The sequence below is a fragment of the Heloderma suspectum genome, chromosome 13 (genome assembly GCF_057233095.1).
Source record: "Heloderma suspectum isolate Gila_16-S chromosome 13, 16-S_ref, whole genome shotgun sequence".
Lineage (NCBI taxonomy): Eukaryota > Metazoa > Chordata > Lepidosauria > Squamata > Helodermatidae > Heloderma > Heloderma suspectum.
In genome coordinates, this window is record NC_139470.1 from 3,002,392 (window position 1) to 3,022,454 (window position 20,063).

The following is a 20,063-nucleotide window of genomic DNA, read 5'->3' on the forward strand; positions in this document are numbered from 1 at the left end:
CCGGCCGAGCCACGTTGAGGGGGAGGAGAAACGGGCGGCGGATCTGGCGCATGCGCGATGCTTCGCTCGAGGCTCAAGCGGGCTGAGCCATCCTGAGCGGGAGGAGAAACGGCGGCGGGCTTGGCGCATGCGCGTTGCAGCCTCCGCGGGCGCCGCGCGTTGCTCCCCTGGAGATGCGTTTGCGAGCGCTGAGAGGGCGCCCCTCTCCGAGTCTCAGCGGGCGGGCCCACCACAGGAAGGCACGCGTAGCGCGGGCATTCAGACGTGCCGCGCGCGCGACCCGTGTTAGGAGAAAAGTAACGTGTGAAGTGAGACCAGTGCATTCGTGTAATGTCCCGCTTCCGCCCCGGTTCTTTGCTCCTTGCACAGCCGGGAGGCTCGGCGGCCCCGCCAGACGGGGCTGGTGGGCTTCGGGAGGCCACGGAAACGGGAGTCGTGGCGCCGCCTTGCTTTCGGGGGAGGAGCGGCCAGAAGCGCCGGGGGCGACGGAGGCGGGCGAGCCGGGTGGGCTCCAGGCCCCGGCCGGGGCTGGCCGGCCGGGGCTGGCGGCAGCGAGCCCGTGTGCACCACTTGCTGGGGGGTGTTGCGCTCGTGGCCTGCTGGTGGGCTTCGCACCGGGGCAGCTGGTCGGCCGCCGCGTGAACGGAGTGCTGGGCTAGGTGGACCCCGGGCCCGATCCAGCCCCGCGGCTCTTCTGAAGCTCGGGGCCCAGGGCCAGCCTCGGAGCATCTCCGGGGCTGCAGGAGGGGAGGCTGCGCCCTTCTAGGGTCTAAGGCTACTGCAGCTCCCATCAGTCCATGCTGGCTGGGGCTGATGGGAGTTGCCGCCCAACACATCTGGAGGGCACCGGGTTGGGGATGGCTGGAGTAGAGACAAGTAGCTACAAAGGATCTTTTTTTGAAAGTAGCTACGAACATTCTTGTCTTTGTTGTTGCAAACGTCTTGCTAAGAAGCCCTTTTATTTTAAAGGCTTCGTTCCCTGAAATTCACCCTTGTGCTCCTCTAAAATTTGTGCCTTAGGCCTGGTGAGAAGCATAAGAACGTAGAACTGCCTCCTCCCAAGGGGAGCAGCTGTCTTGGCCATCTCTCTCGCGGCATTTTAAAAGACTGGGGCAGCGTTGCCGTGGCGGAAACTTCTGTGGGCCTGGGACTGCTTCACCCGATGCAGGATGTGTTTTCCATTCTCAGCTGGTAGGTCTATGCCATGCACTCCATGGGTATATAGAACGTAAAATTAGCTGCGCTGGATCAGGCCAAAACCTCCCATTTGGACTGGCGTTCTGGCTCCAGCCTGATGTTTCTGGGAAGCTCACAAGCGGGGCATGAAGAAAAGGTCATGGCCTTTCCCTGTGGTTCATCTCGAGGTGTCTGGTGCTCTGAGGTAGACTGCATCTGAAGACAGAGGCTTCATTAGGTAGCCTGGCTAACAGCTGATGACAGACCCGTTCCTCCATGAACGTGGCTTTGGCTGTTTACAGCATTTTTATCTTGCTCCTCAGCCAAAACAGGTTCCCACAGCATCTTGCAAAGATCAATATTAAGATGGTCCCTGTTCTCAGGTTTACAATCTAAAAGACAGGACACAAAAGGAAAAGGGGTTGGGGGGGGGAAGCAAAACAGAGGCACCAGTTCTTAGTTTCAAAGTTCTTATCGGTGTTCTGACAGGGAAGGGCGAAACAAGCTCCCTACAACGGTTTCTCCTCCAGCTGATGTGTGGGGCTATGCCGGTCTCCCTCTTATTGAGATGTTCTTCCTGGAAGGCAGGGGGTGCCGCCTCCCAAGGGCCCTGGGTTCTCTGGCCAAAGGATGAAGCCAGGGTCTGCAGTCCCAGGGAACTATCCAGTTATAGGAAGCTGTGTTCTACAAAGTTGGGCTGTTGGTCCGTCGAACCCTGAATGTCTACCTTGATGGGCAGGGGGTCTCCAATGTCCCCAGCCTTCTTTTTAAAGCTATCATAAGTTAGTGCCTGTTGTGCGTTGTATTTTTTTAAGGCTCCTTCTCTCTGGCTTGTTTCAGACCCTACTGCAAATCAGCTTCACTGGGTGCTCCTGATTATAGGAGCAAATGGCAAACGCACAGCCAACAAACATACAAGGGTTCTAGAATGAGCTTTTGTCTTGTCGGAGGCTTTGTCCAGCTCCTGCCCAGCGGAAAACGGCCACGGGAGCATCAGTATCCAATATGGTTTTGTTAACTGCAGGCTTGTTTCCCTCGCTGTCCTTCCCCCTGCCCCTGCAATTCAGGTGTGTAGCAACTGATGATGGATAAATTCCTGGTCAGAGGGGTCCTTAAGACCACAGCAGAAAAAAACAAGAGGAAATCCCCTGAGCCAAAGGATGCAGACTCTGCTGAGGAAGGCAACGGAACAGAGGTGAAAAGGCCCAGGGGGGGCACGCCCCGCCAAGATGAGCCCCCCTTGGCAGGTGCTCCTTGGAAGCGAATCCAGGCAGAGGGGCTAAACTGTGACTACAAGATCCTCTTTGGCAAAGCCGAGGCCGATGGAATCTTCCAGGAGCTTGAGAAGGAAGTCGAATACTTTGAAGGTAAATGGCATGCAACTGGTTGTCAAAATGCAGCTCTCTTTTTGGCACCAAATACTGTTTCCCACCCAGGCATTTTGGAGACTTTTTTTTTTTATTGCTGTCCCTCTGTTATTGCTGTCCTTTTATTGCTGTTATTTATTTCTGTGCTGTTGGGTCAATTTGTACACCAGTTGCTGGGGAACATGGGCAGGAGGGGGCTGTTGCGCTCGTGTCCTACTTGTGGGCTTCCGTGGGCAGCTGGTTGGCCACTGTGTGAACAGAATGCTGGGCTAGGTGGACCCTGGTCTGATCCAGCAGGGCTGCTCTTAGGCATTGCATTTTATTCTTTTAAATATTTGTGTTGTATTTTATTCTTTTAATCTGCCCAGAGAATGCACATTATTGGGCAGATAAAAATATAATACATTAAGAAGGAGAATACATTCTTCTTTCTTTTCGAAACAGGGGAACTTACCAAACTGCATGTCTTTGGCAAGTGGCACAACATTCCACGGAAACAGGTGACCTACGGGGATGCTGGGCTGACGTACACTTACTCAGGAGTCACCTTCTGCCCCAAGCCGTGGATCCCGGTTCTGGACCGTGTCAGAGACCGCATCCAGCTGGTCACTGGGCACACCTTCAATTTTGTTCTGATTAACAGGTAACATGCAGAGCTTGGGATGGTTCTGAGCACCGGCGAGTTGATTCTACATGCCCGACCTCTTGCATTATGATTGTGGCATTGTGACACCCAGTGGGGGCCGAGCCGGAGGGGCTTGGTGTGCTACAGCAGCCCTGCATTGCACCACAGGGGCTACCCTTGACAACTAGCTGGAAGCTTCCACTGCAGGGGTGCAGAACCTTTTTCAGCCTGAGGGCCGAATTCCGCTCTCGGGGGCCACATTCTGGTGGTGCACAGGGCTTGAAGGCAAAGGGAGGTGAGGATGATGGCAAACCAACCTGCCCGGTCACTGAGGTCATTGCTCCTGGTGGTTCCACATGGACCTATGGCCTGATTGGAGTCCACCAGGAGAAGAGCCTTCAGTGTGGTGGCCCCCTTTCTTTGGAACTTCCTGCCCCTGCAGGTCAAGTAGGCACTGACATTGTGCTGTTTCCGGCACCTCCTGAAAACAGCACTGTTCGAGGAGGCATTCCTTAATTGACCAGTCACGGTTTCTATTGGTATTATTTTTAAAAATAGCATAATCTAGTGTTTTAATCTTTTTATCTTTTTTATTGTTTTATCTCGTGTTCACCGCTCCAAAATCTGTTCTAGATATGGAGTGGCATACACATATTGTAAATAAATAAATGGGGTGGGGCCCTAACTACCAGCATATTGTTGCTTAAAGCTCTCACTGCCAGTGACTCAGCCTTAAGAGAGGCATTTCAACCTTTCAGAGAAACCTGCAGAAAAGCTTGGAAACCACCAAATGATTGGCAGTTGGGGGTTAAGGGCCGGGGCCAGATTTGGGGTGAGGTTCCAAACCTCCTGGTTTAAATAAAGGGGTGCCCCTCGGGTCAGAAAGTCTCGAATCAATTCCAGCCTGGGCATGCAAACCTCCTTGCCGGTTTCCTTGAGATGCCGTGTTACACGGCAGCCTTCCCCAGCCTGGTGCCCTCCAGATGTGTTGGCCAACACCTCCCACCATTCTCAGCCAGCATGGCCATTGGCCATGGGAGCTGCAGTCCCAACAGATCTGGAGGCCACCCAGTTGGGGAAGGCTGTTCTGCAGTGCAGGAAAGAACTGTCACGGAATGTCCCTCTTGCCGTCACAGGTATAAGGATGGGCAGGATCACATGGGGGAGCACCGAGATGACGAGAGAGAGCTGGTCCCTCGCAGCCCCATCGCGTCGGCGTCCTTTGGAGCCTGCAGAGACTTCGTCTTCCGGCACAGCGCGTCCCGAGGCAGAGCCCCCTCACGCCACTTTGAACCCATCACATTGCCGCTGGAGCATGGCAGCCTGTTAATGATGAATTTCCCCACCAACCGTTACTGGCACCACAGCGTGCCGAGGCGCAAGAAGGTGCTGGCCCCGAGAATCAACCTGACGTTTCGGAAAGTGATGGCGCTCTAGTGGAGCAGGGGCGGGGCGAACACTGCTCTGGTTGTGACACAGTCCTTTGGGGCCTCTTGAAATCAGTTCTCTCTCTCTCTCTCCAGAGTCTGGCGATCTGTTGGCCACATAGGTGACACATAAAAATACAGAGAGTGTTGCATCTAAAATGGGTTTTTTTTTAATTAAAAAAAGCGACTGGAATTGTGGATGTGACTGGACGTTTGTTCTTGAACATCAGTATGGCTGTACTGCCATGGAAGAAACTAGGCTGGGGAAGTTTCCCTCCATGCTTGTTTTGTAAAGCTGCAGATGATGTGCCTACAGGGAGTCTTAAGATGCAATTCCTTGGAAACAAATATTGCAGCACATTAAGCTTATAGTGGACGTTCTTTCACACCATGTAAAATGCTTCAGTTGCTGCAAAACTGCCCAAGAATGAATAGTGACATACGGTCAGAAGAAGGAGACGGAGGGCCGCTGCAGTTTTTGATGCTGGGATGCTGCCTTTAGTAGACTGTGTTACACCCATGTGGTTACAGCAGCAACATTAGGGGCACTTTCCTTTACTTAGGTTCTGCAGTGAAAAGGTCAGCTCACGTAGACAAGAACTGGATCTCTCTCACTCACACACGAGCACACAAACACCCTGAAAACAAGAACGGCATTTGTATTTAGCATATTTATCATGTACAAAAGATCTGAAGGTTTAAAACCAGCAAAAGACAAGAGGGTGGGGGCGTTGGTGGTAGAGCCATCAAGAAACAGGAAAGGCTGTTCCATTCATTGCTGAGCTGGATTCTTATAGGAAACATGATCTCGTTATAAGTTCATTGCGGTTTGACACATGGTCATTGACACATCACTGAAGGTGGAAAGAAACTGGGCCGTTTTCTGCCTGGTATATTCTTCCCCTGTACAGAGACTCAGCTACAGGCTCCTGACTAGGCAGAGAGCCAAGCAATCTCACAACACTACCTGCTTCCCCTGGAATTTTAGGTAAGCGACCGTGTGGCAAGCAGTCACCTGTGTTCCCTCACCCCTGCCCATTCCCGGGACAGCTGCTATTCTATGGATTCCAAAGAAGATCAATTCAAGGCACATCTAGGTTGTCTTTAATTCTTCACTCTTGATACGACAGATGTTCTTTGAGATTGCTCTCCTGGTTAAACCTGTCACGAAGGTAAAACCTTTTTAAAGGTTGACACTAAGTAGTTCCATCACAACACATGAAACGGATTTTTAAAAAATCAAGTGCTTGAAATCCCCCAGCTGGGAATATTCCAGGCACATAAAGAAACACTCTAACACTGACAGACACATGGGAGTGTACGATGTTAGCTGATCAACTTTGGGTACTGCCATTTTGGTACCACTCCTGCCAGGGGCGCATAGGGGCAGTTATCCGCATGACAATACAGACGGTGTGCCATTGTCCTCAGAGAAGCTCATCCGCTGGATTGGCACGTGCCTGGGGGTTCATGTCACTCCTCAGCCCGGAGCTCCTGGCTCTGCTGCTGCAGCCTAGAACGGATGCGCTCATAAAAGAGCAGGTAGGCGCTGGACGAAAGGGCTTCTTGCAAGGTGGTTTTGCGCACAACGTCATCTGAAGTCCACAGCCACTGGTTGCTAGCAGCCAAGGGGCTTTTGGGAGATGGCGGGGAGCGGCGGTACGTTACAAAGTGTCCTGAATGCATGTCCCCGTGGTGGACCACAACGGCCATTAAGCGGTACAGATATGTTGGGGAACTGCCAAAGGAAGAAGAAGTGGGAGAGGGGTTAATTCCATATGCAGCAACACTGCCACGTTTAGCGTGGGCAACATTCCCCTTAAATGCTGCAAGCAAGGTCGTTCAAAGGGGTGGTGGGACTATTGAATGGACCAGGTTTGTTTCTAGAGATGATCTGGCCTTGTTACACAAGAATGGCTCTTTTTGCAAATGGCTTTATGCAGTCATGCAGCGGAAGCACCCTGACCTGTGGCAATCAGAGAAAGGCAAACTTGTGCTGGACCCAAATAGGTCAGGATTTCACCCCATAGGTGACCCAGGCAATGAACAGAAAGTCAACAGCCAATGGAATGTGGAAATGACTGGCGCTTTACCAGAGAGTTTTTGACCTCTAGGGAAGTTGAGCAGCAATTCCAAACATTGTGACATACCTACAGTCTGGACCTCCCATGAATGGGAAAGCGACTGGGGAGGTCAGCAACGATGGGGAGCAGGTGCCGTTCATAAAGGAGGGTTTATTGCTGCCCAGCTGTTCCACACCTGCAAAAAATACGAATAGCAGTGCATTGCATGATATTAAAATAGGCTGCCTGTATTACAGATGGCTATGCTCTGGTTCCTGCCCTGTATAGCACTCTTTATTTAATGACCTGAAGGCTGGTTTATAAATGGCCACTTGTCCTGTGGTGAGTCGCAATCACCTCTGGGCAACCAGGAAGCAAAGGTGATCAGTCCATTTCTTTGGGGCCCCAAATGACGAATATAGCTGTATTTAAGCAGCTGGGGTGCTGAAAAAAATATTTTGTGGGCTAGTAATATTTGTAAACATATTTGCAAGGTACCCCAAAAGGCAATCAAGTAGCCCCACAAAAGCTCACTTTAGTTTCCATGCACTAAGATGATCCTGCCCACGTGTTCTCCCCAAATCCACAAGGACATGGACCATTATTATTTACTATTATTACAAGAGTACACCAGGCATGTCTGAAAGATTAGCATAGGATATAGCATGGGGCAGGGAGCCTTTTTGGCCCAAGGGCCACTTATCTCAGTGGAAGCTTGTCAGGGGGTGGGGTGGGCAGATTTCGAAGTGGATAGTTCTCTCTCTCACACACACCTTTCTCTCTTCCCATTTTGGCCCAAACCTGCCTTCCACAGTATCCACACACTTCCTGAACACACACACACATGCGTGCCCCATGTTCCACTTCCATGCCTGACATCTCAGGGCCTGGATTAGGCCCATAGGGTGGAAATTCCCCATCCCTGATGTAAAGCCATGTATTCCTTACAGTGGCTTTGTTTGCATGCATATTTACACCCTACTTTTCATCCCAGATCAGTGTGTCGCCCCTGGGGCCAATAAAGTCAGCTCCCCGCAGGGCTTATTACAATTCATCAATATGCGGTAGATGCTGCACATTAAGGGCTACCTGGGTATGTTCATGACAGGTTCTGGGCCCTGGAAACTGATGACGGAGCCTAGCTGCCAGGCTTCTCCCTCCAGAGAGACGAGGCAGAAAGAGCTGCAGATGGGCTGGCGATTTCCCTCCCTCCCCCCACCTCCCTCGCAAAGACTCAAGGCTTTGGTGCCACACCGTCCTTGGTGCTGGGCGATGCCCGTGGGCCGTCTGTAGGGTTCGATTTGAGAGCAGAGAAGCGGTGCTTGTAGCCGTCCATGACCAGGAACTCGCCAAACTGCACGTGCTCGTTCCGCTTGAGAGGCGTGCCGTGGCTGGACCAGCTCAGCCTTTGCAGATGGATGCAGAGACACTGGGGGAGCTGCGGAGCAAGATGCCAGGTCAATGCCCAGAGCGGGGAAGGGGGAAAGCGGCTGCCGAAAGCAGGTGGCACAGCAGCCTTCCCCAACCTGGGGCCCTCCGATGGGTTGGCTACAACTCCCATCGTCTCCAGCCAACGCATCTGGAGGGCCCCAGGTGGCGAAGGCTGCAGTAGACTGTGCTCCCAATTGCAACACCAATTCCAGGTGCTGCAAAGAGAGAGAGCGCGCGCAGGGGGTTTCCAAAATGGTGGCCTGCTGGATCTTCAGAATGCGCCAGGGGCCACGGGGGCTCTACAGCAAGGTGGACAACTCATGGCCCTCCAGACGCTGTCAGACTGCAACTCCCACCAGCCCTGGCCAGCATCGCCAATGGTGAGGGATCATGGGCGTGGCAGTCCAGCAACATCAGCAGGGCTACAAATTGCTCACACCTGCTCTACGGTTAAGCTCTCAGAAAAAGCAGGTGCAGAGGCTGGACCTGCCTGAGTGGCTGAACCACTTCACACCACAGAGGGAAGCCCTCGCGATTTAATGTTCCCCTGCCTGTGTGTGTGGAGGGGAAAGCCTGCACACAGAAAAGTAGTGCGTGTTTCACACACGTGGACGTGCATACAGTCCTAGATTAATCACACCACTGCCAGGAAAGGTTTCTCTTGATGCAAAGACCACAGACACACACACGAGTTGCATTTGTAAGACACCGGCAGGATGTTTTCTTTCTGGCCACCCACTTCCTTATGCTACGCCCTCGGGGCCTGCCCTTGGAAGCTGCCATTAAGGCGACCTTAGGATCTCCAGCTCAAGGGGGCCTTACCTTCCCCAGCTTGAGCTGCTTAACAAAGGTGGTCCTCTGGTTCTCTGTGATTTGCCCGGTCCCTTCTGCCTGGATCTGGAGGGCAAAAGCAACAACAAACCAAACGTAAACTACTTCCACTTGTTTCGTTGCATCGTACCACTTCCGCAGTAGCATATCATTGACCCAGGTGTGGAATCCCAAGAGGCAGATGGCATGACTCAAAACACCACAAATTTCACAATTACAGCTGTGTATGAAGATAAATAATCCCTTTAAGATTCTAGGGGGGTCTCAGATGAGGTCACAGTGAGCTCCCTGGGGTGTATCTAAGATCCGCTTCACGCAGGAATTCCAGTAATGCCTCTACGTGGTGAACAGCCCCCCAGTGACGGTAGTTGTTCTCTGTCCTTAAGAGCCCATCCTCTTGCTCACACCAAACTTCATCCTCTCTGTGGCTGCAAGGAGAAGCTGGGTGCTGCTGGAGGGCAGGTGGGTGGCAGTACTGAGAGATGGGTGCTTTCTGTGGGTGGCAGAACTACAGTCACTTGGGGGCCTCTCACACCATGGGGGCCCTAGTGCTTGTGTGAATATGTCAAAGATGTAGGAAGACTACTAAAGAAAAACATCTTCCCTGTCACCTCAGGAAGACCCAACAACTAGAGGGAGAATGAGGAAACAGTCACGAAGAGAGAGTTGTCTCACTGGTTCCTGGCACTGTGTGTGGAGAAGTGCTGCTGCTTTATTGGTGCGTGGAAGGAAGAGGAGAGCGAGCTCAGCCACACAGGAGGGCCAGGAAGTTCCAAAGGATGCCAGCCACACCGGAAGCAGCGTGCAGGCCTTGTCCCTGGTCGCATGGATGGCTCCCCACAGAAACTTAGAATCCTTGGCAACTTCAGGATAATCCGCACCGCCTATGGCAGCCTTCCCCATCCTGGTACCTTCCAGATGTTCTGGACTTCAACTCCCATCGGCCCTAGCAAGCATGGCCAGTGGTCTGGAATCTTGAGAGTTGTAGTCCAAAACATCTGGAGGGCACCAGGTTGGGGAAGGCTGGCCAAAGGTGTAAAAAAAAAAAAAAAAAAGCCTTAAGCCAGCCCTATTTCTAAGCATGCAACATACTTGGGAAGAAAACTCCCAGGCGGCCACGAAATAAATGCTCTTTTCAATGCATTAAGGGGTAACAAAGCTCCGCCAAGTGACCCTGAGGGTCCCCGAAATCAGAAGCCGTACTTTTGTGCAGTTGTCACATACAACATCCTTGACAGACTCGGAGGAGATGAAATGATGGAGGCAGTGGTCCAGCGTCAGGGGATGCCCCTATGGACGGGGGGAGGGGGGAGAGAGAGAAATGTAAAGCGTTGGTGCACCTTCTGAAAACCCAGGAAGTTCTGCTTGCTCTGTGAACCTTCCAGGGTTCCCCTGGCCACAGAGAGGAGAGGACTTACCCACATGGCAGCAGGGAGGCTCAGCGACAGGCTGTCGAAAGTGTCGTACCTGAGGGGACACTGAAAGAAAAAGCATCTCTGGCATCAAGTCCTCCTGGCCTCATCTCCACGGTGTTCATGCAGGGGGTAGGAAAGACCCTTCTTGGCTGCCAAGCTATCCCCTTCTCAGCCAACTCTGCAAACAGCCTTTATAGGTTATGCCAGATCCCTGCCCACATGTGGGGTCATGAGATGACTCAGCTTCCCTCCACCTCCCAACATAAGAATGTAAGAACAGCCTTGCTGGATCAGACCCAGCATCCATGTAGTCCAGCATTCTGTTCACACAGTGGCCAACCAGCTGTTGGCCAGGAACCCACAAGCAGGCATGAGCGCAGCAGCAGCCTCCCACCCATGTTCCCCAGCAACTGCTGTACAGAGGTTCGCTGCCTCTGGTTCTGGAGGTAGCACATAGCCATCAGGACTAGTAGCCATTGATAGGCTTCTCCTCCAGGAATTTCTCCACCCCCTTTTTAAAGCCATCCAAATTGGAGGCCATCGCATCTTGTGGTAGAAAATTCCATAGTTTAACTCTGCGCTGCAAGAAGAAGTCCTTCCGTTTATCTGTCCTTAATCTCCCACCAATCACCTTCATAGGATGATCTCAGGTTCTAGTATTTTGAGAAAGGGAGAAAAATGTCTCCCTATCCACATCTGCCATAGCGGGCATAATTTTGTAGACCTCTATCATGTCTCCCCTGACCCCCCGCTCTCGCTCTCGCTTTCTCTCTCCCTCTCTCTCATGCACACGCATGTATGCGATCTCTTGAGAACATACAGGTGTTCGAGTTCCTGCTTCCATCTCTCTTTGCTTTGTCTCTCTGTTACTGTCTTTGTCACACGTACACACACGCTTACGTACCTGATGCTTGCAATGTTTGCAAACCATGTTACTCGTCAACCTCCCGTGAAAAGGATGTTGTAGCTTCCAGTGACTTGACATGGGATGAAGGGACCCTAGAAACCACATGTTTGGTCTTACTGTTTTATCATTTCACAAACCATGCCAACTGTTACTACATTATAAGCTAGATTATGAACACACAAACACAGATGCCAAAATACAGGCACTGTTGTCCACCTGGAGGGCACCAGGTTGGGGAAGGTGTTGTAAGTTTCCTAGGGTGCAACTTCCAGGCCCCTTTCCTCTTAGAAATGACGTGAGCCCCACTTGGCAGGTTAGCTGGGGCATCAACAGCCCCTTGCCACACACCCCAGAACTAGGGCATGGCCGAAGGGTGTTTCCCCAGAGAACAGAACTGTTATGTCAGGCAGTGGGGCAAACAGCGTATGCTACAAAGACCCTTCACATTTCACCAAGTCAAAAAAAGCATCTCTACCTTTCGTTCTGCAGCGTATTTGCTTTTGGGGGATTTCTGGCTGCTACACAGACAAATACAAAACAAAGTTGGTTAAAAACAAAAAGATAACTTTGCACATAACAAGGCGCTTGGGCTTGTTTGCATTTACACGCTTGGAGATTCAAATGTTCTGAAGAAGGGTACGACACGCCCCTGCAAAGAGAGTAGGAGAAAGCCCAACTCAGAAAAAATGGGTTAACAGCACAATCCTATTCAGGTCCACGCAGAAGCAAGCCCTGATGATGGAACCGATTCCCAAGCAACAGAGCATAGGACTGCACCCTAAATTGCAATCCTATACACACTTTCCTGGCAATAAGCACCATTGAACTCAATGGGGCTTACATATGAGTAGATCCACATAGGACTGCACTGTTACGTTAATGCTCCCTGCAGCTCATTTCTGGAACAAGCTGCCTTGAAAAATTGCAGCACAGAGCCCAAGAACATAACCTAAGAACACAGACTAAATACAGAATGGCAGTGGGTAAAACCCCCTAAAGTAAATTAAAATGTCAGGGTGAAGAAAAATGTCTTTATCTGGCACCAAAAGGATGGGTGCCAGATGTCTAAAACTAAGACATCCTACAGATGGGGCCAGCACAGAAAAGGCCCATTCCTTGGTCACCGCCTACCTGATTTCAGCAACTGGAGAAACCCACAGCAAGCCTTGCAAGATGGCACTAAAGCATGGCAAGCTTGTACTACCCAACCCTGCCCTGAGGAGCATGCAAACGGAGTCTTAATTTGTCCTCATCCTGCCAGGCATGTGGATTGGCTTGCTTCCCTGAGTAATCCATAAGCACTTTCTGTGTTCTTGTGGTACATTTTAATTTGGGTGGCGTGGGATGGTCCTGGGGTGGGGCTGAGAGGTGGTTCTTTCTTCAGTCGGAGGATAGAGCACAATGGCTCTGAAGTGCATGCGTAAGTTGGGCCCTTTTGTTGCCCCCACAGCATCTCTCCAGCACTCACCTCCAGTGAATGTATGTCAAATAGATGCGTGACCCGCAGCTGACGGTCTCGTTCATCTTCCAGAGAGGCGGTGAGGACATGGAACAGCTCATGAGCATCCTACCAAATTAAATAAAGGACTGGAGAGTTTATAACGCTAGCCCAACCTCAATAGAAAAATAGACGGCAGGCGCCGGGGGAAGGAGCATTGGGCTCCTTGGAGCATTTTGATGGCTAGCAGGAATTTTTGTGAATACAAGGAAATACGGAGACTGATGACTGCATGGAACCACAGTCTTGTATCATTACATGCAGAAACAAAAAGAAGAGAAAATGAAACTGCAAGACACACAAGGATCAATGCAGAAATGCTTCACAGGAAAACCTGGACCTACTATGAACTTACCTTAATTGGCTAACAACTGTACTATTCCCCAATGTGATATAAACATTTCACAATTATTACTGTATTTAATCCCAATTTAATGTTGTTCATGGTTGTAATGAATTGCTTGAAAATCCATAAAAATTTGTTTAAAAAAATTCAGCTTGGCAATTTTAGAAACATTCCATGTCCTCATGAAAACTGAGATAACCTGGAAAAACAGGAGGCCAGGGTGACCTGAATGGAAGCAAAAAGTTTCAATTTTGTTTTCAAATCTCACAGATTTTCAAATCCATTTCACGTCTTCTAAGGAGCTTTCTTAGGGGGTCATAACATAGGGGGAGTTGCTGCTTTGCATGCAGACGGTTCCAGGTTCAACCCCCAGCATCTCCTGTTAAAAAAACGAGCAGGCAGCAAATGATGGAAAAAACTGAGCCTTCTCTGACTGAGACCCTGGAGAGCCAAAGGAGACAAAACCCTGCTGGATGGACCAATAGTCTGCCTCAGCATAAGGCGGCTTCAGGTTTCCCCAGCCTCAGTTGAGCTAGAAAGAGGAAAAGACTAGAGTAGTGACTGGCCGACCCCTCTGTGCATGCGTGCTTGTGGGGCAGAGTCACCTGGACTTCCAGGAGCCCTGGATCCATTTATTCCTCATAACGCACTAGTCATCTCATGGCAGATGCTTGGGAATTACTGCAGTGGCTTGCGCTGGGCTGGATGGACCAATGGAATACTTTATATCTTTGAAATATTTTGTGAACAGTGGCATAAAAATAATTTTAACTGAATGAGTAAGTTAAAATGACCACCATAAGTGACCAGCAATCATGCATGTGGGCACAATCCTATGCACATTTAGACAGAAAAAAGTCCTACACTTCCCAGCATACTGTAGGACTTTTTTCTGTTTAAACTTGCTTGCACCCTTCGTTTATAAGTTTTTATAAATTTATATTTTAAACAAACAGATTTTAAAACGCCAGCTTCAACTGCAAATGACAAAATGCTGCAATACCATATAAACTGAGCCAGAATCTCATCCTTCACTCCGTTATCAGGTTTCAGCTGAGCAATAAACACCCCCCCCCTTCATCTTTCTCCTTTAGAGGCTCCTATCAATTGCCACAGCACAGAGATCTTCACCAAGGCTGCTCTGCCAGCATGTTTCTCCCTCATGTGAAGGGACCAGGGTCTAGCAGGAGTTTCATTATGTCAAATATCAGCCAGGTGCTCCTTTTATCTTTCCAGGAGAGGGCTTCCAGTTTCACCAACGTAACAGACAACTGACCACATTTTAAATTAAGATATCTGATTCAACATAAGGCAGCTTTGTATATAAATAAATGGCAGACAACAACACCCAGCAGACATTCAGAGCCTTTCAGAGCCATACTAACAGGTAAAGGGTAGGACTGGTAAAATGAACTGGCAATGCTATAAGCAAAGCCAGGCTTTTGAGTTCTGTCACCAAGACCCTTTTTCCCCCCAAAAGGGAATTTCCACTCCTGTTTTATTGGCCAGTTATTGAAAAACTGAGCAGCACACGCAGGGCCATCTCACTCCGCTCCAGTAGCTACCTGCTCTTCGAAAGAGGAGATCTGCCATCTGTACATCCGTAACACCTCCAACAGGCAGCTTGCATCTAGGAGGTCATCCTCTGTTGCCTCTTGGCATGATAAGGCTGAAAACATCGAACCAAGAACAGGGAGGGAGAGAATCAATGCAGACCACAGGGTGGGGGGAAGAAGAAATCTATTCACCCTCCAATTCTAAACTCAGCTGCTCTGATGATACAGAAAGGTCTTGTATGCTTTGGAGGGCGTCCTAAAAAGTGCAAAACTTTGGTTTTAAGGGTCTTAGGGTGGATTTACATGATGTGATCAGTTGTTTGCTATCTGCTAGCAGGGTTTCCATACAACTGTCTGCACTTGCTAGTTTATTTATGATGATGATGTAGATTTATTTACTGCTGTACATATTTTGAAGTATCTCTAAGCAGTTCACAAAAAACATAACATACATTAAAATACATAAAAATTGCTAAAACATTTATATAAAACATTAGTTAAAATCAGTCAAAACCAGTACAACACTGTAATTACAAACAAGCAGACTGAGCAGCACATTCGGTCGGGGAAGGCCTGGGCAAAGAAATGGGTCTTTGGCACCAAAAGCATGATACAGTTGGTGCCTCCCAAATACTGGGGGAGGGGGATTATTGGTGAGGACAAGGGAGAGGGCCTTCTCAGTGGTGGCCCCCACTCTGTGGAACTCCCTCCCTAGGGAACTCCGCCATGCCCCCTCTTTAATGAGCTTCCGCCACGCATTAAAACTGTGGTTGTTCAGGCAGGCTTTTGGGGTGGGTTAGGGTATTTTTAGAAATATGATGTTTTTAATGTAGAATTTTACTGTTTTAAACTGTTTCTATTACTGTACATCGCCCAGAGTGGCTGGGTGACCAGCCAGATGGGCGATAGATAAATAAATAAATATTATTCCATAAATTGGGTGCCGCCACCGAGATGTTTAAAGGTGTATCTTCTTTGGGTACCAACATGCGTTGCTTTTCAAAACCCAGTGCTGTAATGCAGTGTTCTGCCACTAGCTGCCGCTATGATGATGTTTGCTGTTTCATGGTGAACAAGGGCTGTAATGCTAAAGCTAGTAATATAACAAGAGACAGCGCACAGCCCCATGGCTGCACCTAGTGGAAGAATACAGCTCGCTCTAGTCCTCATACTGCTCTCCGCCCAAGCAGAGAGCACCCCACAAAAAGCTTTATTTACAGCAGGAAGCATCAAACGTCTTGGTCCATGGGATCAGACTGAACACGTGACACACAAAGCAGGAAAGAAGGGAGGAAAAGTCAGAAAAATAATAGATGCAGGATAGGGTCTTTGAAGCAAACTGGTTACACCTCCATCTGCTCAGATGCCTTTCATCCACACCAGCAAGGCTTAAAGGTGAATGAAACAGGGATCATAAGGAGAGGCCATAGCTCAGAAGGTCCCAGGTTCAGTTCCTGGCATCTCCAGGGAGGACTAGGAGACAATTCTGCCAGAAATCCTGGAGAGACGCTGCCAGTCAGTTTTGGCAATACTGGGCTAGATGGACCCATGGCCTGACTCGGAATAAGGCAGCTTCCTACGTTCCTACACCCACCCCTACTTCCAGAAGCTATTGTGGCTGGATTCTGGCATAACATTTCCCCATTCTTTGATGGCTCTCTAAGGTGATCTCACAGGCCTTTCATTGCTGAAAAGTCACTTAGTGATTGGTTATCTGGGTATGTTTTCTAAGTAATCCAACAAGCAAGATACAGCAGGAATCAAGAGGCAAAATAAGGGGAAACCCCTCAGGAAAGTGGTTAATTTCATGCTCTGTGTAACCCAAGATACCACAAAAAGACGGTTACCTTTCAGGAGGCGGAGCAACATGAGGGACAAGTACTGGCGGTCAGATGTCTCACTCTGGCTGGCCTGGTACTGGACTGTGAATCTTTCCAGCCACTTGATCAAGGATGGACAAGCAGATAGCCCTTGGAGGAGAGAGTTCATGAAGCATGTGTTCCCCAGATTGAGCAGACCTGGCACCAGCCCTGGGAAAAAGACACCATCACCGTAACATTCTGGTTGGTTGTCTTGTTTCTACTCCCAAGCCTCTCTGCTCCATCCCAAACACTGTTCCACTTGGCATTCCAATTATATGACTCCTTTGTACTGTCCCTCTTTTCACCTTTACTTTAAGCTACCTGTTCTTACTTTCAAATGTCTCCACAGTGAACACATAGGAGGAGCCCTGCTGGATCAGACCAAAGGTCCACCTATCCAGCATTCCGTTCAAACAGTGGCCAACCAGCTGCCCACGGAAGCCCACAAGCAGGACCCGAGTGCAACAACACCCTCCCGCCGCAGGACCCGAGTGCAACAACACCCTCCCGCCCATGTTCCCCAGCAACTGGTGTACATAGGCATACTGCCTCTGATCCTGGAGATGGCACATAGCCCTCTGGACTAGTAGCCATCAATAGTCTTATCCATGCATTCGTCTAATTCCCTTTTAAAGCCATCCAAGTTGGTGGACATCCCTATGTCTTATGGAAGTGCATTCCACAGCTTAACTCTGAGCTGTGGGAAAAAGTCCTTCCTTTTATCTATCCTGAATCTCCCACCATTCAGCTTCATGGGATGACCCCATAGGGCTCTAGTACTGAGGGAGGGAGAAAAATGTCACTCTATCCATTTTCTCCCCTAGATCAGTCTTCTCTTCTTTCTCTGTATAGATACACTCCTTCATGGACCCTTCGCTCTGCAGCTATCAATCTTCCCGTTAAGCCTAAGATTACCCATTCTATTTCCTGCTTGTCTATTTTTGTTTCCAGGATCGCTTCCGCCAGACATTTGATGCTTTTCCTCCATTTTTAATTCTAGTGGCTGCTTAAAATGCATCTGTTCACCCTGGTTAACTGACACTCCCCTCTTACCTGTTGCTTTCCTTCCTCACATTTTTCTCTTTAGATCATAAGCTGAAGACAGGGGCTGTCTTGTTGTTGTTGTTGTAAAAGTTATACACTGACTAGGCTAACTATTTTAGATACTAACAAGTGCAACAATGAACAATTCATCCCTCCAAAAGACAACCTCTTCAAGTGGATTCACAAGTGAAACAGCTGAACTCGGGAGACAAAGTGCCAACCCATCTGCTCCATTCACCCCTCTCTAGTCTCTCTCTCTCTCTCTCACACACACACACACACACACGCACACATGCATACCTACCTTTCCTCCGTTTTTTTCTCTCTGTGATGGGGCCCCAAAGGACATAGATGCTTGCAGCAAAAGCAGCAGCAACCCCACCAATCACACCCCAATTCTTCATTACTCTAGATCTAAGAACAGGAAAGGAGAGGGAAAAGCAATATAATATACATCTGTTTAAAAAAAGATAGCTATGCTTGGCCATGAGCAAAAAACAAAACTGGGAAATCCAAAGCCGACAATTAGGCAACATCTTCATTGGTTGGTCCTAACAACAGTATTGTCTAATCGTGGATAATATACACCTGTAATCTTTTACTGCCAAGACAACAACAGCATTGAAAGAAACCGAAGGGGCTATACATGAGAATAATGAATAGTAATAACAGTAATACTGCCAAAGGAAGTGAGGTAGGTGGCTACCAGGAAGAGGGCCTTTTCTGCTGTGGCACCCCAGAGCTCCCTAGGGACATTTGCCTGGCACCTACGTTGTACTCCCTCTGGCACCAGGTGAAGACCTTTTCATTCTCCCAGTATTTTAGCTTCCTAGTCTTTTAGCTCTGGTGTTTTAAATCTGTATTTTAATCTCTGAATTGCTGCTAGGTTTTATTCTGGTTGTAGTTATATTGTAGTTTTAAGCTTTCATATTTTATATTGTTTTATGCTGCACTCTGTGGTTTTAATTTTTGTGAACTGCCCAGAGATCTTCAACTATTCAGAGGTATAGAAATGAAATAAATAATAAATAAAATAATACTGCTCTTCACTGACACAGTGCTGTAGAGCATTTGAAGCCCTTACACCACAACATTGTAGAAATCCTTACAACATCCTGTAAGATGCGTCAGTATTATTACCCCAGTATTTCAGAAGATTGCCATGCTGGCTGAGAATGATGGGAGTTGCAGGCCGACACATCTGAAGGGCACCACGTTGGGGAAGGCTGGTTTATAACAACTAATAAGAACACACTAAATGAGACTGGGAAGCCCATAGGCAGGGCTTGAAGGAAATTGCTCTTTCCTGCTGTTGCTCCGTGGCATTCAGAGATAAACTGCCTTTGACGTGGCTTTGGGAGGCCATGTTCACGTCAAATAGCTACTAACAGATGCCATAAAAGCACCAGAAGAGCCTGGCTAGATGATCAGACCAAAGGTCCTGCTAGCCCAGCATCCTGTTTCCACTGGTGGACAGCTAGAGGCTTCTGGGAAAGCCACAAGCAGGGCAAGGAAACAAGCAAGCCCACCTCTGCCGTTGCCTCCACCCCAGCAAGTGGAGTTCAGAGAGATGCTGAACCTGAGGTGATCCCACTGGACCAATAGTTGAATGCATCAGTTGAACTGCTTATGGCTGCCACTGACGTTTTATGGTTGTATTTTAGTGGATAAGGGCACGATCCTAGGCATGTTTAGACAGAAAAAAGTCCTACAACTCCCAGCATTCCCCATCCAGTCTGTCTAAACATGCCTGCGATTGTGCCCTTAATTACTTTAGCCCTTTTACATTTTGTATGCTTTAATTTCGTTGTGAGTTGCCTTGAGCCTCTTTGGAGAACGGCGTCTAAGCAATGTAATTAATTATAATAATAATAATGGCCCAAAGGCCATTCAGCCCAGCCTCTTGCTTCCAACGGTGATCAGCAAGAAGCCCACAAGCCAGAGGAGGAAGGACTAGTCCGTTCCCCCCTCCCTCCATGAGGACTAGCAGCCACGCCCCACGCCACCCCAGCAGGCTGACCTGGCCCGCAAGAGCCGCCTGACCGCCGCCTTCTCCGCCTCCTCCACCCCGCGGCGGCTCAGCAGCATCCCACGAAGCTGGCTCGCCTTACGGTCGTCGCAGCCGGGCGGAACCAGAGCCTCGGGCGCGCGGGGAAGAGAGACGGGGAAGGAACGGAAGCGGCCCACCCGGGCCCGTGTGGTGCGCGGACGCGCCAGCGACGGGCTCCCCCTCCCTCGCGGGGTGCTGAGGGGTCCGACGCTCGGTGGAGGCCGGCCTTCCCCGGCAGCCCTGAACATATGGTTCCGGGCGGGCGAGCGCGGGGCAGCAGCTCCGGGAACGGTCTTCCTCTCTTTTCGGCGCAAAACATTTTGCTTCTTCGACAGAGATAAAGGGGGCAAAGTCCCTTTATCCAACGGGGAAGGAAAAGAGGGAGAGAAACATTCTTGATTTGCCTTGTATTGAAATGCACTTAGGAAGAAGGACGCAAGATAAAAACGGGAAAGCGCCGAAGAC

At 49.6% G+C, this 20,063-nt stretch overlaps 2 protein-coding genes across 9 annotated transcripts; one reads left to right on the top strand and one right to left on the bottom strand.

Annotated features, from left to right (window-relative positions):
* Positions 1 to 169: 169 nt before the first annotated feature.
* On the top strand, positions 170 to 6,847 carry ALKBH2 (alkB homolog 2, alpha-ketoglutarate dependent dioxygenase). Of its 5 annotated transcripts, none has more exons than XM_084820198.1 (5): positions 170 to 327; positions 1,021 to 1,191; positions 2,244 to 2,543; positions 2,988 to 3,186; positions 4,305 to 6,847. In XM_084820198.1, exons 3-5 carry the CDS (start codon positions 2,258 to 2,260, stop codon positions 4,603 to 4,605), a joined length of 786 nt encoding a protein of 261 aa, XP_084676324.1. In that variant the 5' UTR covers positions 170 to 327; positions 1,021 to 1,191; positions 2,244 to 2,257; the 3' UTR covers positions 4,606 to 6,847. The 5 variants fall into 5 exon arrangements, with proteins under 5 accessions (XP_084676324.1, XP_084676326.1, XP_084676328.1 ...); XM_084820200.1 differs by having other exon boundaries at positions 170 to 308; XM_084820202.1 differs by having other exon boundaries at positions 170 to 296.
* Positions 5,236 to 19,698, bottom strand: USP30 (ubiquitin specific peptidase 30). Of its 4 annotated transcripts, none has more exons than XM_084820193.1 (13): positions 19,569 to 19,698; positions 17,853 to 17,962; positions 16,490 to 16,672; positions 14,652 to 14,755; positions 12,711 to 12,809; positions 11,718 to 11,760; positions 11,240 to 11,334; positions 10,339 to 10,398; positions 10,124 to 10,210; positions 8,912 to 8,986; positions 7,913 to 8,096; positions 6,746 to 6,854; positions 5,236 to 6,333 (listed from the first exon to the last, which is right to left on the bottom strand). In XM_084820193.1, the coding sequence occupies exons 1-13, from the start codon at positions 19,634 to 19,636 to the stop codon at positions 6,069 to 6,071; spliced, it is 1,482 nt and encodes a 493-aa protein (XP_084676319.1). In that variant the 5' UTR covers positions 19,637 to 19,698; the 3' UTR covers positions 5,236 to 6,068. The 4 variants fall into 4 exon arrangements, with proteins under 4 accessions (XP_084676319.1, XP_084676320.1, XP_084676323.1 ...); XM_084820194.1 differs by having other exon boundaries at positions 5,238 to 6,333; positions 16,490 to 16,612; XM_084820197.1 differs by lacking the exon at positions 12,711 to 12,809 and having other exon boundaries at positions 5,238 to 6,333; positions 16,490 to 16,612.
* Positions 19,699 to 20,063: the final 365 nt, after the last annotated feature.

What these genes read in the sequence shown, in the direction of transcription:
- USP30 (XM_084820193.1), bottom strand. Translation starts at nt 19,636, where the DNA reads ATGCTGCTGAGCCGCCGCGGGGTGGAGGAGGCGGAGAAGGCGGCGGTC. An exon ending in GTTGCTCCGCCTCCTGAAAG is followed by an intron (nt 14,756 to 16,489) that starts GTAACCGTCTTT and finishes CGATGTTTTCAG; the next exon opens with CCTTATCATGCCAAGAGGCA. An exon ending in TCTCCTCTTTCGAAGAGCAG is followed by an intron (nt 12,810 to 14,651) that starts GTAGCTACTGGA and finishes TTAATTTGGTAG; the next exon opens with GATGCTCATGAGCTGTTCCA.
- ALKBH2 (XM_084820198.1), top strand. Translation starts at nt 2,258, where the DNA reads ATGATGGATAAATTCCTGGTCAGAGGGGTCCTTAAGACCACAGCAGAA. An exon ending in GGAAGTCGAATACTTTGAAG is followed by an intron (nt 2,544 to 2,987) that starts GTAAATGGCATG and finishes TTTTCGAAACAG; the next exon opens with GGGAACTTACCAAACTGCAT. An exon ending in AATTTTGTTCTGATTAACAG is followed by an intron (nt 3,187 to 4,304) that starts GTAACATGCAGA and finishes TTGCCGTCACAG; the next exon opens with GTATAAGGATGGGCAGGATC.